The sequence below is a fragment of the Mycetomoellerius zeteki genome, unplaced genomic scaffold (assembly GCF_001594055.1).
Source record: "Mycetomoellerius zeteki isolate Tzet28-1 unplaced genomic scaffold, Tzet1.0 scaffold64, whole genome shotgun sequence".
Lineage (NCBI taxonomy): Eukaryota > Metazoa > Arthropoda > Insecta > Hymenoptera > Formicidae > Mycetomoellerius > Mycetomoellerius zeteki.
In genome coordinates, this window is record NW_017257654.1 from 1,669,468 (window position 1) to 1,689,310 (window position 19,843).

Sequence of the window (19,843 nt, forward strand, 5' to 3'; positions counted from 1 at the left end):
ATATTAACATCCGCACTTGCTGTTTATATTCGAGAGCCATAAGTAAATTGATCGGTCGTTTCTAGGCGACAAAAATACAATGAATTGAACGACGTCAACACTGATTACGTAACAGAATTTCCAGAATTGTAGCAGTCGCATGTATCTTTGACTATCCGTTAGAAATTTCTCTACAGTTTTCCAGTTAAACAACTTATCTCGATATATCGCGTACACTCTGTGTAGTTTTCCCGACACGAAATCGCGGGCGTTGATGATCTTAACGAAGAGCGCGAAGCAAATATCACGGTGATTGCAGTTCAAGAGGCGACCGGGATTCACGTGCGACCCAATTCGATTACAAGGCGATGTTCTGGTTGCAATTATTGCAGCAACGCTAACCGCGTTACGTCGTGCGTTAGACCGAGGGGCCCCACCTGCCACGAGACATCCGGCCAATTCTGCATCAACCAATCAGCTCGACCGAGTTCGAATAACTATTCCAATTAACAGTACATAAAACGTACGGTACACGATCTAACGAGTCTTCTGAGGAGAATATTTCGTTGTAATGGCTTCTCGTAGGACGTTACAATCGCCTGAGTTATACCGCTTACGTCATTAACTCTTCATATAAATGTTCATATCGACAGCCTCATTCACATGGATTGACAGCCAACGCGTCGCCCACTTCGCTTGAATATATTGTCACGATGCCTAAGTGTTGGTATATTTCCTCTCTCTCATCAATATTGGTTTCGTCAGAAATTGCAGTGATTACAGTTAATTAATTTTTTACAGATTTTTATAATCACTCGTTATACATTCAAATCATGCCTAGTTTAGTGTGGGAGCAAAAGGAAAAGGATATGTTGAAATGTAAATGTAAAACAACTTTTGGTATCATATATTTTTTTATTACGGTATGATGATGAATACGTCGGAATATTTTAGGTAAATAATCCATTTAGGAAGTCGAAAATAAAATTTAAACGTAATACTCTCGCGTAATATATTTCTGAAATATTAAAAAAATATCTGAAAACAAGGATTACGTACGTATTTAATTGCAGTAAATGTAGTCATGACAAAGTTATACATATAGTAATATAGGTGACAAGGATGGAGCTCATCATATATCAGATTAAAGAATAGAGAGAAAGAGAGACGGGGCTAAAACGGTACTTTAAACAATTTATCTGCGTTGCCTTAGATCGACGTAATGGAAGGTTACATCCCTCGTATGCAACGTGTGGTAAACGATGTTTACAATGAAAATCGTGGTTTGCGGAGATTCGATCGACGTTACACGAACCAAAGAGAAAGAGGAATAGCTGCCACGTTAAAAGGTGGTGGGGGGGGGGAGCCAAGAGAGAGAAATAGAGAGAGGGGAGAGAGAGAGAGAGAGAGAGAGAGAGAGAGAAAGGGAGGGAGAGAAAGAGAAGATGAATAGCCGCAGTTCGCTGCACCTGACTATTTATAACAAATCGATAGGTGCCGGCAGCCGGTGCGTTCTTCGCGTGCAGTATTTCTCTTATTTGCGAGGATGGTTCTCGCGTTTCAAACGCGCCTTCAAACGGCTGACCTTCGACGTAACAAGCATTTCTGATTCCGTTACGATTTAATTGTCAACAAATGATTTTTTTATTTGTCGCAATCTTTCGATAATTAACCCGTTATCGATACTGAGTGACATAGTATTGTTATTTTACGTATCTCAAAAAATAGACTACTCTTAATTAACGTAATATAAGATTTTTATACATTTCAATTTTCGTGAAAAAATATTTATGATTTAGGCTTTTATAATACAAATACATAACTTAATTATCACTTTAAAAAAAAAGAAAGAGTAAACACCCTATCATATTCAATTTTGAAATAATGTGGAATATAATCCAATAAGTGTCTCCTCATAACATTTACTAATAAAATATATAATAATGTAAAACTGTTTAAAGATCGAAATTATTTATCACGTTTTTTATTACAATATTAATCATCAGGAGATCCAAACTGATATAAGTACAAAATTTTTAAAAACTTATCCCCAGCTTATAGCATGGCAGACCCCCTATTAATGAGTGAAGGCAACTTAATGCTGAATCTCATTTGTACGTCCAATTTAAATACGATTAACGTTCTAGAATTAATTAAAAAGTTTATAATATATTTTTTATGAAATCGTATTAGATTGCATAAAAGTGATCTATTGCGCACAACAATCCAAGAACGTGATACAATTTAACCACGATCGATGACTCACTATGTCAGTTCCGGTAATGTAAAAAACTATACTTAAGTCTCCGCGTTATCGTCGCGATGCATTAGTCATCGAAGGACACTGCTAGGTTAAATAATCATTTTTACGCTAATTACTAATTGACGTCGTCACTGTTGTTGACCGCAAAATTGCTGTTGGCTTTACATTCTCACGTATTACGGTCATACTATCTTTTGGTATTCCACAAATAGTATAAGCAGTCTTTTCAAACAAACAAAACGCGTGTAGTGCGAAAAGTTCGTAAATCATATGTGTTGTAAGTTTGTTGTGAATAATGCAGGTACATCGGAAAAGTGAGTGAAAGAGAATACTTGGCATACAAAGACAGATATTCTTCGATATTAGAGGAAAATCCTCCATTGTCTCGTTCGAATCCCGATTCGTGATATCAATCACCAACTGCTACATCTGCGGTTTTGCTATTGTCTTCCATTACGTGGTGGATTCGCCCAACGAAATTAACGGGAGAAAGTCCGAGAAGCTTTTTCGCTCATTCGATTGCACTTCGGTTACACCAGTAACTACGCGGTTTCCTACGGAATTCGCAAGCCGCGTGATACCTTCACGGTGCACCGTGTTGGTTCGCAATCGTCAGAATGAAATTAAGTCTTTCTAAACCGCCTGTTATGTTCGTGTGTATGTTTGAGTCAAACGAAAATCAAGCTGAAAGTCGAGCTGAGTTTTTTGAAGCAATTCAGTATTGAAGTCGAAACACAATTTATTTCTCGGCAACCGTTGCAATTTGTACGCATTTTGGTGAAAGACTATCCTTTTGCACCTATTAATTAATCTTTAGAAAAATGTTACGAAAAACGTTACGAATTCGCTAAAACAGATGCATTTCTTTTAAGATAAACGAGATGTATCGAGATAGAAAACTCTTTCAAGCAAAACTTATAGATTTCGAGGAAATATATTTTCCTGTTCTCCAAGAGTCATAAAAAGTTTGAAGGTCTCTCTATCCATCAGGCGCATGATTATCTCACATTTGTTGACTGTCGCGACGAATTGAACGCACGGTATTTTAGCTCGGTCAGTCGAAGTGGACGATTCGAATCATGCAGCGAAACGAGGAGTAGTGAGGTCGGCGTATTTTTGAAAGACCATCTTGTTCGTTTCGCGTGCTTACGGTGCGCGATAGACGTTCGACATGTTTGCCGCGATGGTGCTGCACAAGCATAACAAGCACAACAATGGCAATCACTCGAATCATCACGCGAGCAACAACAACTCTACTACCAACTCCACCAGCAATCACCTTAACAACAACAATCACATCAATAACAACGTCAACAACGTGAACCAGGCTTTCAACACGAGAGCGGTAAGTGGAAAATACTTTCATCGAAATTTTATATCCGACATCCATCAGCTTTCTCATTAAAATAATACTCATTAAAAATCTCATAATTATACAAAGAGAGAAATTCGTATTGTATCGAATACTTTAGATAGAGGAAGAGTGAGGGTTATAGAATATTATTTTGTTTTATTTTAAAATAGCTCAATAGATATTCATGTGTGACAACTACTTTTGTTACAAGTTTGTTAACCACAGAATAATACCAATTATACTATAGATAGAAGTTCTTCGAATATACAGAATGAATGTAATTTACAAGAAACTGAAGAGGAAAAAAGATTGCGGTTATGAAATAAAAAAGGAAATATGTACTCTAAATTTTTAGGAGTGAAATTTCACTCCAAGAAAAGTAATAGTTGCGGCCAGTCCGGCAAGGAGTGAATTTCTTAATCTAACCTAAAAAGTCAACTTTAATGATTAATATCTCGCTTCGCGAGACAGAGCGACGCTTTTTCTGTCATATTCGTTCGTTTTGTGCAAAAACACGTAGAATGAGTCTAATAATTTTTAGATTAGATGTAGGGAGAGAGAGAGAGGCTAAACTTAACATTTATCAAAGTGAAATTTCAATCTCTCCCTTCGGAGAATGAAATTATTCACTCTCTCTCTCCACACACAGAAAAGAAGATTTTCTCTGTCGCAGCTCTAATCTTAGTTTGTTATAATATATTTGCTGCCGTAACTATAAATTTATAAACTACAGCAAAATGGTTTGCTGCTATAATATAGCTTTTTCTGTCATATTCGTTCGTTTTGTGCAAAAACACGTAGAATGAGTCTAATAATTTTTAGATTAGATGTAGGGAGAGAGAGAGAGAGGCTAAACTTAACATTTATCAAAGTGAAATTTCAATCTCTCCCTTCGGAGAATGAAATTATTCACTCTCTCTCTCCACACACAGAAAAGAAGATTTTCTCTGTCGCAGCTCTAATCTTAGTTTGTTATAATATATTTGCTGCCGTAACTATAAATTTATAAACTACAGCAAAATGGTTTGCTGCTATAATATAGATATCACAGCTAAGACATTAGCTATAATACCTATATTTTAGCTGTCCATATTTTACACCTGCCATTTAGTTACCACATACAGTTTTTAGTTACGACAACTACTTTTTTTTTCCGTGCACATAGATTGAAAATTGACTCCCATTTGGATATTTGATTCTTCACTCTCTAAGAGTGAAAATTTCACTCCTATCGGACTGGCGCAACTATCACTCTTTAGGAGTGAAATTTCACTCCTAAAAATTTAGAGTGTAGAATATATCATAATATTCCATAATCCCCCACCTATTCCATGATCACCTCCTTTCCTCCCATCATTTTTAATTTTCAACGAGAGGAAGTTAGAATTTATTTGAATTTCGTATAGAAAAAAGAATATAAATCTCACCGTTTGATAACATATCCGTTTAAGGCAAAAAAGCAGGTCCGCTTTTCAATTCGATTAGGTAAGTACTTCTTTATGAACGGCGCGTTTCTAGGAGATTATTTGCGCGATCGCGCACGAGCAGTGAGTCGCGAGTCGTTAAATGCAAATTTCACCGTCTTCCAACGGGACTATTTCTCAGAATGAATCGTCTCGTGGGTACCGGGTTTCGCAGGCTTCGGCAAGATTTAGAAGGATTTTTATCAGCCGAGCGAAAAGGCTCGGCAGGATGCTCCTTTCGGTCGGGCGAGAGGACACGGAGAAAAGAAAATTTTTCCGCTCAGAGGGAAATCACGTTTACAGCGCAAAGGGTGAATCTTATCTTTCGCGTTGCAGAAACGATTCCGAGGGAACGCGACGATTTCGCTGACATCGCAGACGATTTTATGAAATGCGGTCGCGAATTTAGTTTTATCCCATTTTTTCTTTTGTCATTCGCTCCATTTCCTCTCGTTTCATTCATCTTTCTGTGCAGACATTCATCTTTCTCATTTTGTCAAAAATAGTTACTTCTGAAAAATCTTCCTTATGCCACAGCACAAGTTAATTCCTTTTCTTATTTATCGTTTTTTTTTTCTTATAAAATTCTTTATACACAGAGAGAAAAATGTTTGGTATTTGTAACTATAATTATATATTACTATAATTATGATTATTACTGCTATAATAATAATAACAGTAACTATATATATAGTTCCAGCAACAAATGTATATAATTGGCAACCTAAAATGACTATAATTATAATTGTTATAAAAAATATGGTTGTCCCAAAATATAACTATAAAATTATAGTCACTTGAATCATTTTTATGATAATTTCAACTATTTTATGGTTATAATAACTATAATTATAGTCATTTTAGGTTGCCAATTATATACATTTCTATACATTATATATAGTTACTGTTATTATTATTATTATTATAGCAGTAATAATCATAATTATAGTAATATATAATTATAGTTACAAATACCAAACATTTTTCTCTCTGTGTACATCGAGAGAAAAATTTTGGATATTTCTAACTGTAATTTCAGGATAAAATATGGTTAAGAGATTTATTTGTATAATTATTACTGCGCGCGCGCTATAATAATGTTAATATAATAATTATATCCATAATTCTATATACTAAAAAGAATATGTGATTGGAATTTCTAACTATAACATTTTACCATAGTCTTCAAAAAAAACTTTTGGTATTTGTGACTATGATTATATAATTATAGTCACAAATACCAAAAGTTTTTTTTGAAGAATATTTTCTTATTAGGGAAGGTATTAAAACGTACGAAACAGATAATGTTAAACAAAAATTTTTATTAGACATTAATCCCCTTTTAACTGGAAACAATTGTATCAGAAGATTCGTCAGGAGTGATAAATTGAAAACTGAATATTTAAACTCGATTGTAAACGCTGCGCTGTGGTTAAATATAAATGCCACCGCACACAGTATTATCCGACGTAGCACACGGAGGATTATATCAGTTTAATATTTTAGAATCTCCCCGCGAATCTTCTATTTCATGCGACTCGTTAAAGTGGCGCAAGGTATTTCAGTTTCAATTTCCCAGGGTACACTCGACTGAAAGATTGGAAATTGAGAATTCAGCGAATGGTTGATATCGAAACATTCCGAAATATGGTAGCGGGAATCGGTACGATGTAACGCGATGTGACAGAATTTGTTTTATAGAAGCGGTAAAGCGTGGTGAGCCCCAACGAGAGATAGAATTCGTCCTGTTACGTGAAATCTATTTTTTGAAAGCTGATATTGATTTTCGATATTTATATTCTTGTACAGTTACAGTTGATTCTTTTCTCCAACGAAAAATTCTCTCCACTGAACTGTTTTTGCCAATTCTTTTTCTTATCGTTTTAATTAGGGGATCCTGTGAAAATTAAAATTTTATCAATTTTATTATTTTCTGCCACATTATTTTTACAATTTTTATAAAATTAAGTCATAAACATCTAACAATATGCGATTCCCATTTGGAATATCTGCTTATTTCTCGCTTCCACCATTTTATTTTCGAATTACGGTCGCAGTTTATTATTCAACAGCGCGATCTGCATCCTGTTTGCCGTTCAGCGGGCAGTTTATTTTTTGAGTAGACAGGGGGATAGACAACTACGAATGAGTTAATTGCATCTGTCGGTCCACCCTTTCTCAAACCAAGAGACTCAACTCCGAGAGGGTTGCATGCAAATGAAGTAGGGAGATTAAGTCCTTTGTGCTATTCGATTCTGATAACGAACATGTTAAAGGATTCGCTATAAATTAACAACTAGATTAAACTGTTCATCGTCTTCACAGCCTTTCGTCTTCCTGTCCGTCAACCTCCTTGTGTCTAAAACGATCAGTCGACGAGACGTTGTCTGGGTTTCTCGAATATTTAATTTCCTTCATGAAAGATTTCGTTTTGGATTATGTGACGCTATAGTCGATACTGTCGCGACAATCTGGGACAAATTTTATAAAATTTACGACAAAATATTAGTATAATATGATGATAAATTATTATAAAAATTATTATAAAGTAAATAGTTGATTTTCCTGTGTCTGCTTTATTACATTCGCATTATTACAACTACACTGGGAGAAAAAAATAGTTGGAATAACCATAATTTAACTAGATACACAATTTATAGTCATTTTTTAGGACAACCGTAAATTTAGAATTGTTTTTATCATATGAATTATAGTAACCTAAGCACTGAATTATGATCATAACGATCATAATATGTATTCATTCAACTAATTGTATGGTTATTTTACATATATAAATCATATTTGCATATTGTAAATTATACTATAAAATATTGTAACTATACATATAATTCATTATTACATATAAGGTCATTATTACTAACATTACAGCAATAATAACTATAAAAATGATGCTTCTAACCATAATTATTTTACCATGCAATTATAGTCACAAATACAATATACTTTTCTCTCAGTATAGCAGCTAAAATAACTTAGGTTATTTTCATTATTATTGCGATGTAATCGCAATGTGATTTTGTTGAATCATTTGATCTTTCTTTGGAAGATTGAGTAAGTGGCTATATAAATAAACTTTGGCGAAAAAAAAAAACAAGATTCTCACGTTCCACCAGCCCTTAAACGCGTTCGAGGGGTGAAAGCACCGCTATATGATAAAAGACAAAGGCAGTTAAATATATCAAGGTGAAGTGAAGTATAACTCGTTTTTACCCGAAGAGAGAGAGAGAGAGAGAGGCCTTTCCAATCCCCGTCGGCCGATTCCCTTGTTGTTTCATTGTATCTTCCTACCTATCTTTCGCCCTTCACTCTCTCCATCGTTTCTCAACCGCTGCGTAATTCGATTTCGAAGCATGGCGAGACTTCGCTTTGTGCGACTTCTCTGGCCCTTGTCGGCTTGAAATAACTTCGCAAAGGGCTTCGATCTCTTCAGACATACAATTAAACCCCGTATGTGTAATACATTGTATCAAACAATTCGCGGAATACTTGATGAACGTAGAAAATCGGAAGCTTCGCGATTCTAGACTAAAAAAATATGATTTACAGACTTAATCAGTTATTCTATCTTGAAGATAACTCTTCAAAACGTCTAACTTCAAAGATAATCTAGATTTGCTCTGATATTTTTTATGTAAAAATTGAATTTTTATATGAAATAAGAAAGAATTAAAGGCTCAATATTAATTAAAATAATATAAAATATAAAAATATGATAATTTAAAAATTCTTGATACAGGTTCAAATGAAATTAATCTATAATGTGTGTAATAAAAAACATACATTAGAGCCAGCACGACGCATGTACAGGTACAAATTATATTTTATTTTAAATATAAATGCATACATAAATGTTTCGCTGCTTTGTTTTGGATTATAAAAATAATATGTATTTCATATTATTATAAAAATATGAATTTTTATAACTTATCAAAATAATATTACATAAAAATTGTTTACTGAAAAATTTCATATTTTAGTGAGCTCAATTTATCAGTTCAACGAAGAATGGTTATGATTAAAAATGTCAGCTATGATTATAAAAACGTAGCCTTTAATCCTGTATGAAAGGACTGAGAGAAATATCGATTACATAACAATAAAAACCAATCGGTTAAGACGCAAAGAAAGAAGGGACCTCGATTGCGCTTTCCAATATGACGATTCTATTACGAAGGATCAATAAACTATTATTCCCTTATGGCGGATGTATGAATAGTCACTAGATATCAATATTTCTTTCATAATAAATATTCAGAGATTCCGACTAAATCTTTATGAATATATATGTGCTGTACGAGCTATCGATTCTTTACACCTGCAATTTTTTTTTTATCGAATTGGACACGTTCCAATTATTATGCAAAATTATTCATTCCCGCGTTTGTATTAACGATTTTGTGTCGAAATGCCGCGTCGAGGAAGATTCGGAGCGTGTTTGCAAAACGTTGATGCGTTCCATTAACGCGTCGGTGAAGCGAGACGGATCCATCGGCCCGAAAATTCACTCTCTCGCCGATGCTTACCGGAGGGATGATGTTACCCCAAAGGGGGGAAACCCCGGGTGGCCGCATCTCGCCCGCCCGTTGCCAAGGTTATGCTCGAACAATCAATGGACCCGGCTGTAATCAGCGCGATTATAAACGGGTGTTCGCTTAACGCGCCGCCGGTCGCCATCATTAATGCTCGACAAATTGGCCGGCCATGCCGCTTTTGCAAATAGCTAGCGCGCCGATGGGAAAAACGCCGTCGACGTCATTACGGCATTGATCGTCATTTCCGGGATGGAAGGTGATTACCAGCAGCAGCAGTGGGAGAGTAGCGACCAGTCGACTATTTCGAGAATGACTTCGAGCTCGTTCGCTATTCGCGTAATTAGCTCGCGAATTAGTTCGTATACGGCACATTATCTTCGCTTTTAATTACGCGCTGTCACTTGTCGAGTACTTGACGGTTTTAGGTCGACTTTTGTTCGTATTATCTCGACTCAATTACAGATTTATTACATTTACATAACACGCGTTAATTAAATAGAGTAAAAATTCGAATAAACGTCATGCACTGAATAACGAGAGATAAGAATATCAAGTTTAATTCATGACATGATACTTTGCTCTGTCGTATAGATAATAAAACAGGGAACGACGCGGGTCATGGCAATTATTTTATGACTGTCATAAAATAATTGCTTCTCCGTCTTTTCTGTCGGTTTTATACAGACATAAACCCTAAAGTTTCGATACTGTCATGTCATTCTGCGTCGCATTTTCCTCCGTCGTTTTCTATTATGTACTATAAAGCTCTCAAATCTCTCTCTCCTCCTCTTTCTCCATAAAATACACGAATTCTTTTCTCTATACTGCTATATTATGAATATGTCGTATTACTGTTCTGTATTGTCCCATTACTATTGTAGTCATTGTTTGGTCGTCTTCTGACATGTGTACATGTAAATGGAAAAATTTGTATTCGGAAAATACATCAAATAACATGGGTAAGCTTTAAAGCTTAATTTTGGGGTCTCGTTAATATTCTGATTTTATAAATTGCAGTTTCGCCTAACTTTTAAATTGCCGATTTAATCAGATCTTTCAGAGTCTCGTGTCTCCACAGAAAATAAAATTTTCAGCGCTACTGCTAATGATTTGCTGAAAGTGTATTTGCTGCTGCAATAAAAGAATTTGTTATTGTTGTTACTACATCGGTTCTTTTTTAATAAAATACTCTTGTCTCCTATGATCATATCGATTACAAACTGAAATTTTGCTGTCTTAGCTAACAGATGTAACTAACGCAGCAAAAGTTTATAAAATCACATTTAAACTCTTCACTAAATTTCCTTATGTCATACGTGTTATTGCATTATATCGCGAAATTATGTGCGGAATCGTCGTGACAGCACGAGATTCAGTAAACTGTTAAAACCGAATGGATATGCAACCGGAGATTGGCACGTTGAAAACGGAGCATACCGATATGTTTGTCGTTCGGATAGTATACACTCGATATTACATCGAACAATCGATCATCGCCCGAACACGAAGCTTTTCGCTCGGACGTGTTTCGTTATAGTCGAACGAAGTTTGGATACTCGTTGGATAGAGAGAGAGAGAGAGAGAAAACGAATACTAGATACATCAAGGCGTCGGAGAGTCGACAGAAATTTTTGGCAAACGTGTCGAAAACTCATTTGGGATTTTTACGACAAAAGAGAGAGCAATGTACTTTTTTTGTTCATGCGCAGCCGGTTACACAACAAAAATATTATCTCGTTACATTGCAGTCTTTTTTTCTTTTTTATTTCGTCGCTAGTTGTTATCGTTGCTACCGTCAGCCCACTCGAAGGCACCTTAACTGCCATCTTGTAATGCACTTAAAGTCCTCGTTAGAATGTGATTGAAAAACCAGGAGTAAATGTAATATTATGAGATACAAACTTATATTTTAATTTCTTTGACGCATACGGAATTTATTTTACAAAAATTTAATTTAAAAAAGACCAGCTGGAAAATTTACTCGTATTCAGTATTTTCAAATTTGTTTCCTACAAGTCTCTCTTTTTTCCACTTTTTCTGTCGCAAGAAAGAATTTCGAATTAAGGTAATGTGTTTCATATTACGGGAGTCAAGGAGGAAAAATTTCCAATAGAGTTACGAGGCCTGTTCTTTTTGGCTGAACTTTTGCACCAGTTCATTTTTTTTCCTCTTCTTTCCTCCTGGAGAGAAAAGGAAAAAAGATGAACTGGTGCAAAAATTCAGCCAAAAAGAACAGGCCTAATATAAAATTTACTTTTTACGCATTTTTACGTAGAAGTTCCATTTTGAGGAAGTCGGTGCATCAGTTAATTAGCTGGTCTCAGCGTCGCGAGAAGTAACACCGTTAAACACTTACGTTACCTCCCATTAATGCACCCTACGTGCACTTCCCGTCGTTGACCGGCAGGAAGCCGCACTGCACCCTGGCCCTACGGCGAGAGGGAGGGAGGCTACCTAATGGTAACGATGTAATGACCTTACCGGTGCGATGTACCTTCCAGTTACGAGTTTCCTGATGTCGACGAGGACTGCTATCGCCGCCCCAGGTTGATCGTAAAATTCGAACTTTCCCGCCCTCGAAGCATAGTATTTGGACAGCCGGTTTTGTGACGAATAACCGCCACGATCTTGGATCAAGGGTTTCCTATTTAAGAGCAATCGCCGATGGCTAACCAAATTTCAAATATCTCGCAAATTCGCAACGACGAAAAAATATCTTATTTTGTGCTTCCGCAGTTTCCAAAATTGATGCAGCGAGTATGTTGAAAATATAGACGAAAATTACGTTATCTTATTAAAATAATTACATTATTTAGAAAGTTATACTTTACGAGGACAGCAAATTGTAACTTTTGTGATCAACTTATTTTCAAATGAATTTAACATTTGAAATTTTCAGATTTGTGTGTATTCAAGTTTTAATTTTATCCATTTACCCCTTATCTCTGAAATTTAATTCCGAATGATCAAAGTTTCAGAGATATAGATCCATGTCGAATGTTATAACTTTCAAGAGATGAAATTTCCGAATCTAATTTTCATTCTTGAATTGTTGCATTATTCGATTGTCTTGGATAGAGCATAGCTCCAAATTGAACTATTTCTATCGTTCATTGATTTCTCAACGAATTCTATTATCCAATTACTGCGGTTACCAGAGTGCAATGATCTTTAGACTTATGACTTATAACAAGTGTTTGGAAGACTGTTTCTCCTTAAGGATGTATTACACCGATTACACGTATTTTTTAACAAAATGAAAAAATTATTAAAAAATTACAGATTATATTGTATTTAAAAGTAATACAAAAAACTTAGCGGTGATTTAAAACTTGGATGGAAATTATTTTGATAAGAAGTAGACATATTTTTAACAAATAATTAAGATAAAATGAGAAAATCTTCATTTTAATTGTGGAATTGTATTGTTAAATAGATCTGTTTTATATGAATTAACAATCATTTTCATATAAGAGAAGTATAAATTTTTAATTCCAATTACTTTTTGCAAAAACTAACACATTCTTAATAATATTACATGTTCTATTTGTAACAATCGTTCGATTCATACAATTTATGTAATACGATAATATTCGACACCGAAGCTTGGATTACACGATTGTTTTTATTCAACGTTTTTATCCTCTTCTTTTTGGCGCGTTAAGGTCGATATTCATTCTATGCATTTCGCCTCTGGTGGCCTCGACATCGCGACGCTCCATTTCTCGTGGTAACTCACTCGCCTCTCGAGGTTTTACTAAGCAGCAATTTTCAACGTGTCAATCTTCCCAGCGAAATGGACCGTTCGGTTTTCCACTTTTCTTCGCTGGTTGTCCGAAACGTTTTACCGCGGCATGACTCGCACTCAACTAGACAAACGGATAGGCAGAATGCATAGATAGATAAATCCAGAATTACGACCACCGCGGAATATTTATGATCGATGAAGGATATCGCGTGCGAGAGAGATAACGTAAAAAATATCATCATGAATATATGTAAATGTGCGGTGTACCATGGCGATGTATCATCGTGAAGGTTCCGGAAGTTCCCTCCAAGATGAAACAACGACAGTTCAGGGAAATTAATCGTACTTTTTATTTTATTCGCAAATTCATTGCCAACAATTTTATCTCGTTTGTAATATCGTGAATAACTGGCGCAGATGTCCAAGCAATATAAAATTTTATTAACAGAAATAACAAGTTCTATTGTATATTTAACTACGATATATATTTGAGTTTGCATTGCTATATATAATACGTAATATACGTTGTCGCGCGATATACATCTATCTAGGTATTTCTTCGAGTAGACGATAAGTGACCGAGTTTTATAAAAATGTGCCACAGCTCTAGCGTATTGTTCGAGGAAAGACCTTCAGACCCAACGAGAACAGAACGCTTTGCGGCGTCGAAGCCCCCGCCATACTTCACATTTTCACGTCAGTGCGCATTCAGCTTCTCGCATCTTTCCATACACGCGGACGTGTGTATCGTAGCAGCCTCCGTTTTGCTTCACTACGACCACGAAAAATGTAATATCTCACCTACTCGTCCTATCTTGGCATCTTCGCCGCCACCTCCATTCAAGGATCTTCGGGAATACGCCGCCTAAAGCTTGGCAGTGGCGGAATTGGCAAGCTTCCGGTGCCCCGAATAAACCCCGCTGTCTATCGGTATTCCGTCGCTCGAGACCGAATGTCATCAAGTATTTACTGACGTTTGTGTCAGCTTCATGTTTTATTTGTCAGACAGTCGAGCGTCATGGGAACTGCAACCTCCGCCATTTCAAAGGCTTGCCATGGTAAGCCGAGATGTAAATCTTGCTTCTCGAAATTGTCGATGTGTGGCATGTCTCATAAATCATGATACCGACTAGCGAGGAAATATTTATTATGGAGATTGAAACGTGTCTCCATAAAAAAGTCGGTTAGGAACTTGAGGTTGAAGCTGGAGAAAAAATAGTATATAAATATACTTCTTGTAAGAGGTGATATACCCAGATTAACTTTCTCTCGTAAACTTATCGAAATTCGTTCTAGAATTTTATTATACATTGGAAAAAAAAGTTCGGTTGTATTAATTGGAATTCTGGTTGAAAATGGACAAATCCGAATTTTCTGATTGAATCTATTCTAGTTGAGCTAATCAGAATTCTGATTGATATGATTAGAATCTTCTGATCATATTCGTTCGTTTTCAATTTTTTTCAGTGTAGAAACTTTTGGCCCGCGCGATATAAATCCTTTGTTTCCGCAATTATCCGCTCGTTACGTATCGAAGAACGAGTAATCGCAAACAGCTGACAGTGCCGTTACGGTAACGTTCAATTCCGTGCAATCGGAGTAGCAAGTCTATACTCGGGCTTCTGCAACGACCGTAATTCGCGCAACGCGTGTTATCTGTCACTCGCGTTGTTTGTCATGTATACCACTGTGAAAGTACTGGAATTACTCGCGTTACTTCCCCTCGCGTGGCTCGAACGTATCGAACGTGTGGGTGCTTGCTGCTCGAGCGAGTCCGCCGCGCGGAGAATCGCGCGAGTGCATGCACCGCACCGTCTTGACCTCGTCAAATGTCGAGGCGGCATTTGAAAGGAACGACCGCCATGCTCTTTAATACCAACCACTTTCAGCCCGGCTGCTGTTGCTGTCAGTTGGTGGGGTGTACTACCATGGCATTTGAATCGCTGGCGCCGAGATGATGGTACGATTGTCGCGACGTGTCGTAAAACTTGCAAATTTTTCGGCCCTTTTTATTACATCTCTGCTTAGGAATTATTCTTTTGTTGCGGTAGCGTGAATTTTTCTTACATACACTGAGAGAAAAGTTGTTTGATATGTGTGACTATAATTGCATGGTAAAATAATTATTAGAATTTTTATGGTTATTATTACTATAATGTTAGTGTTAATAACGATAATTTTTTCAAACATGAAAAGATTGTACTAATTTGTAATAATTTTAAATATTAATATAATGAATACAATATCAAAATATGAATGGTAAATAAAATGAACATTTTTATTTAGTAAATGCTATCGCAATTATAGTGAATATAACTATTTTCTTATATATAAATTTACTTGTTATTTATTAATAACTAAAAATATGTTTAAGACAAAACTAAAGGTTTTCAAGCAATGTGTGTGACTATTATTAATAGCACAATCGACTATACATGTGCATGGTTAAAACTATAAATATATAGTTGAAAATGACTATAAATTAGAGTTAAATTACTATAAATGACTATAAATTATAGTTAAATTATGATTTTTCTCTCATTGTAATAATTCCATGCTAGATTACTGTTTTTTCCACATTTAGATAATTTCTAGAGTTTTTTTTCTCTCTCTTTTATCTTCGTGGCTTGTCTTCAGAAAAAAGAGATTTAAAAACGCGAGGCGATGTAAATTCTTAGGATAATGACATGTGCACACATTTACGGGAGGTCGTATCGACCCGTTAAGCGCGATGAAGCGTATGTATCGAAGCATATATAAAAGCCGAGCAATGGCCGCGTTATCGTCGATCTATATTAAGACTGCGCTGTAAAAGTGAATATTCGACCGCCAAAGGATTGTCTATAAACAAATTTCTGCATTTTAACGCTGTGTCAGATTTTACGTCTTGCAGTTTTAAAGGCTATTATCTTCCAACGTTGTATGACGGTTTTATATATTTACGATCTAATTAACTATACATTTTCTTAAATCTTTTTCTAGATCTTTAATAAAATAGTTAACATTAACTACGCTCGAAATCCTCTTAGTCTTGAAACACAATAGTAAGCCTTAAGTCGCAGGAAGTCAACCAGTCATAATCGATTATTCTCTTCACATTCAACTGTGATTGACCAATATTTTACGGTTTAAAGCTTACTAACTCCCATTGTGTTTCGAGACTTACTAATTCTTTGAAAGTAGACAAATATGATATTTGCGTAATCTCGATTTGTCGGCTTAGTCAACGTATTGTCCAATCCGCATATTGTATAACACATAAAGTAGATGCAAGATAAGATAATAACACAGGAGCACAAAATAGAGCGTGCGTGCGTGAAGTTAAAAGACGATTTATTACCATTGCTGCCGAAGACAATAGTCGCGATCACGTTAGAAGGCGTCGGACTTTACGTAACGATGAATTGTCATGGAAAATGCTCTAGACCGGTAGATGGTCAGCTGACGAAACAATCAAATCAAATCTCCATCGTGTCTGCATCGTGAAAGATTTTGTATCGTTCAAAGAAAAACGGATCTAATAGAGTTGAGATGTAATTAAATGATTATTTTACTTTTTTCTTTAAATAATTATTTAAAGAAAAGTCGGCGACTACACTGAAAAAAAAGATTGGCTGCTGCAGCAAATTAGATGCACAGAAAAAATATTACGGTTGTCACAACCGGAAATAATGATAATTTTCGTCCATCAATACATTTGATTGTGATAATCGTAAGATGGACACATCTTAACAGCCATAACCGTTAAAATATGCTAATCTTACGGTTATCACAATCGTACTATAGTTCTTATAACCAAAAAATATATTGATGGACGACTTTTGGTCGTGGCAACCGTAGCTGTTTTTTCCGTGTGGTAAAATATGGCATAGCATTTTTAATTGGTTGCAGTAGCCAATTTTTGGTTGTGTTAGCCTATCGAAATCCTATACTGACATTGCAGATAGGCTAATTTTACCATCTAATTTGCTGCAGCAGCCATATTTTTTTTCTGTGTAGTATCGTCAACATACAAATACACGTGAAACTGTTTTACATTTTTGTTATCTACAAGGTTGATGACAATGTTTGGTGACAATATTTCTTGATCTGGACGAAATATACTTAAATAAGTGTAACATGCGTGATCTTATAAAATATGTGTGGGATGTTTGATAATTTACCGGTATCCTGAAAGAAAAGATTGGCTGCTGCAGCAAATTAGATGGTAAAATATGACATAACATTTTTAATTGGTCGCAGCAGCCAATTTTTGATTGCGTTAGCTTATCCACAATGTCAATATAAAATTTCGATAGGCTAACGCAAGCAAACATTGGCTACTGCGTTCATTTAAAAATGCTTTGCCATATTCAGCCAATCTTTTCTTTCAGTGTACGACAACTATTAAGAAAGTTGGTTTTCGCAAAAGGAGAATATTGATCGGTGACGAGAGAAGACCGTACCGCAAGACCGGTTATGTCATTTCGCGGTGGCGCGGTGGGTTCCACTTTAATCGGTATTTCGTTCCGCCAGATGCGAAGGAATCTTTCTTTTTCTCCGCGTTGCTCCTCGCGCGTACTGCGCGTAGCTGCGCGAGATCGTTCACGTGTCGACCGTTCGTGCTAGCCGTGCGCGATATATCTCGTCGCCTTTCACTCGACAGTACCTCGCGCCATTGTGCAGCCGCGGTTGGTGGTTGCGCAACGATATTTTAGCTCTAGCGTATTGCAAAATGAACGCGCTCGAACGCACGAGCGCGGCTCGTCATCAGCGCCGCGGCCGCGCTCGTGTCGCAGCTGTCGCTTGATTGTCTTCTTCCGGCACGGCGCTGAGATGCCGCTTGGTACAGTGCGAACATCGAAGTGAGTTGTCGCCTGGTATTACACCAAAGACACGGAGCATGGTGAGACTGCGCCATCCGTGTGTAAAATCGATCGACAAAAATGAGAGGGATAAAACGTGAAGACGGCGATTTTCTAAACCAATCACAATATCTTAGAAAGAAAGGAAGATTGACTTGACTATCTTCTCGCTCTTTCTCTCTCATTTTTATTGATCACATTTGATACACTATTCAGATACGGATGGCGCAGTCCATGCTCTTTGTATTACATCAAGAGTGACGATTTATGAAGGAGAAAAGGTTTACTTTACATAAAACACTGCGTGCCGCTCTATAGAAGATAGCGCTCAATTTATCCCGAGACAAGGTCTATGTTCGACCCGTGAGATTCATCAGGATTCATCGCGCGCACCGACGACATTAAAATTTTATAACCGGATGACACACGCGGCGTGAATCATGCACGGTGTGCCTCGCGCAACGCGCTCGTCTATCGTGAAACTTCGTCTATCGCGTTCGCGATAACTGAACCTTCCGCCTACCTACGCGAAATTTCGTTCCGCTCCATAACTCAAACCGGTAAAGCCGCGATGTATCCTGAGTGTCGCGGACCCAGGTGCACAAAAGTGAACTCTTCGTGCCCCTACCTATATATATATTCCTGATACACCGCAAAGCCGTTTTTGTCGTATAAGTCAACCAAAATTTAAACCGAGCCGCGGCGCAGCGCCATTTAAATTTCGTCCTTGCAGTTGCAGCATTTTATTCTAACGAGAATATACCACGAGTCTCTCGCAATAGTTCCTCGCGCGATCGTATTTCTCGCCCGCTTTGTGTATTATTCAAAAATGTGCCGCATTTTTAACCACTCTTTTCTTTTTAAACCATCCATGTTACAAGGATGGTCGCACTAACAACTTGCAACTCGAACTCGTTCTAAAAGTAGCGCCGTTTATTTTTCTTCACTATAATTATATGTTCATAATGTGACAAATTACTTGCATTAATATTCGATATCTTACATGTGATAATTATACATGTTTTGCATTTAAATTTGCACTTAAATTTTTTATATTAAATTATACTCAATTTGAATTATTTTTAATCATTTTTGTATTAATATAATTGCTGCTGCTTCTACTTGATATGTTATTAATTTAATTAAAACAACGGAGTTAAATAATTTAAGAAATTCAACTCAGGAAACATATGAAAAAAATTTGATAAAAATTTTTAATTAAATTAATTTAATTGTTAAAAATTAATTGTTTTTTTTTAACCATATCTAATAAATTTGATTTTTGAAGTTTTTTAACCATATCTAATAAATTTGATTTTAACAGTGTAATTTTCCAATCGTTACGCGTTTAAAGAATTTATCTTTCGCTACACTCGCGATTCACCGGACTGTGAACCGATATCATGTATTATTGCGACAGACGAAATATCATGTGCTCTACTCTGAACATGCGTAAAACCTAACTAACGTGTAAGAACATTAATCGATGTCACGCTCATATATTGAAAGGTTTCTATTGATAGCAAATCGAACGGCTGGCACCGTGGATCGTGGAAACGCTGTCGAAACTTATAGATACAAAATCGATTTGAAATGGGTCACAACCGATTACTATATAGACGTGTCAAAAAGATATACT

At 36.2% G+C, this 19,843-nt stretch overlaps 1 protein-coding gene across 1 annotated transcript in view; it reads left to right on the forward strand.

The window, feature by feature from the left end:
- The window catches only part of GckIII (Germinal centre kinase III), a 93,381-nt gene that overhangs the window by 11,172 nt on the left and 62,366 nt on the right, over nt 1-19,843 (forward strand). Inside the window, exon 2 of the mRNA XM_018457507.1 lies at nt 3,292-3,587. Coding sequence (XP_018313009.1) covers nt 3,414-3,587 — 174 coding nt within the window. The 5' untranslated portion in view covers nt 3,292-3,413. The remainder of the gene's footprint in view (nt 1-3,291; nt 3,588-19,843) is intronic.